Consider the following 569-nt stretch of genomic DNA (forward strand, 5'->3'; position numbering starts at 1 on the left):
GAAAACCACATTGCAACTACCTGTTGCGAATTCGCTGAAGGGTGTCATGATTATAAAATGTGCTGAAGGCTGTTTTTGCTCTTCCCCCTCTCCCTCTCACCAAGCATCTGGCCAGGGTTGGGCGTATATTGAGGTAAAGTGAAAGGACCTGATTCTAATTCATCTTTGTAGGTGCAGCTCCAGAGTGTCATATCAGCTGCATCACTGTCCTCCATCTCGACTGCCACATCAGAGAGCGATAGTGACTCTTCCTCTGAGTCTTCAGATTCCTCGGCATCTTCAGAAACAAAACAGGGCAAGCTGTCCACGGGTATTTCTTCTGATTTTTTTCATTGCACTGTTCTGTTTTTATGGCATTGTCAGTAAATAAGTAGATGAAATGTTATGTACACATGATAATACTCTTACAGTATGATATAACAATTTTCTTAGTTCCATGGGATGGGAAAGGTATGACTGTGCATAAACAGTAGAAAACATTTGTGAAGGTGTTTGATTGATAGGGACAGGGCTTTTGCCATGATAGAAAAGTACAAAGAATGGGTTACAGTTTTCTTATTAAATGATCA

General features: G+C 40.8%; 1 protein-coding gene across 1 annotated transcript in view; it reads left to right on the forward strand.

Annotated features, from left to right (window-relative positions):
* Positions 1-569, forward strand: part of LOC119594245 (A-kinase anchor protein 17A-like) — a gene marked incomplete in the record, with an annotated part of 9,101 nt that overhangs the window by 6,168 nt on the left and 2,364 nt on the right. Inside the window, 1 exon segment of the mRNA XM_037943314.1 lies at positions 172-310. Within this exon segment, the coding sequence (XP_037799242.1) occupies positions 172-310 (139 nt within the window).

This window comes from Penaeus monodon, chromosome 33, assembly GCF_015228065.2.
Source record: "Penaeus monodon isolate SGIC_2016 chromosome 33, NSTDA_Pmon_1, whole genome shotgun sequence".
NCBI lineage: Eukaryota > Metazoa > Arthropoda > Malacostraca > Decapoda > Penaeidae > Penaeus > Penaeus monodon.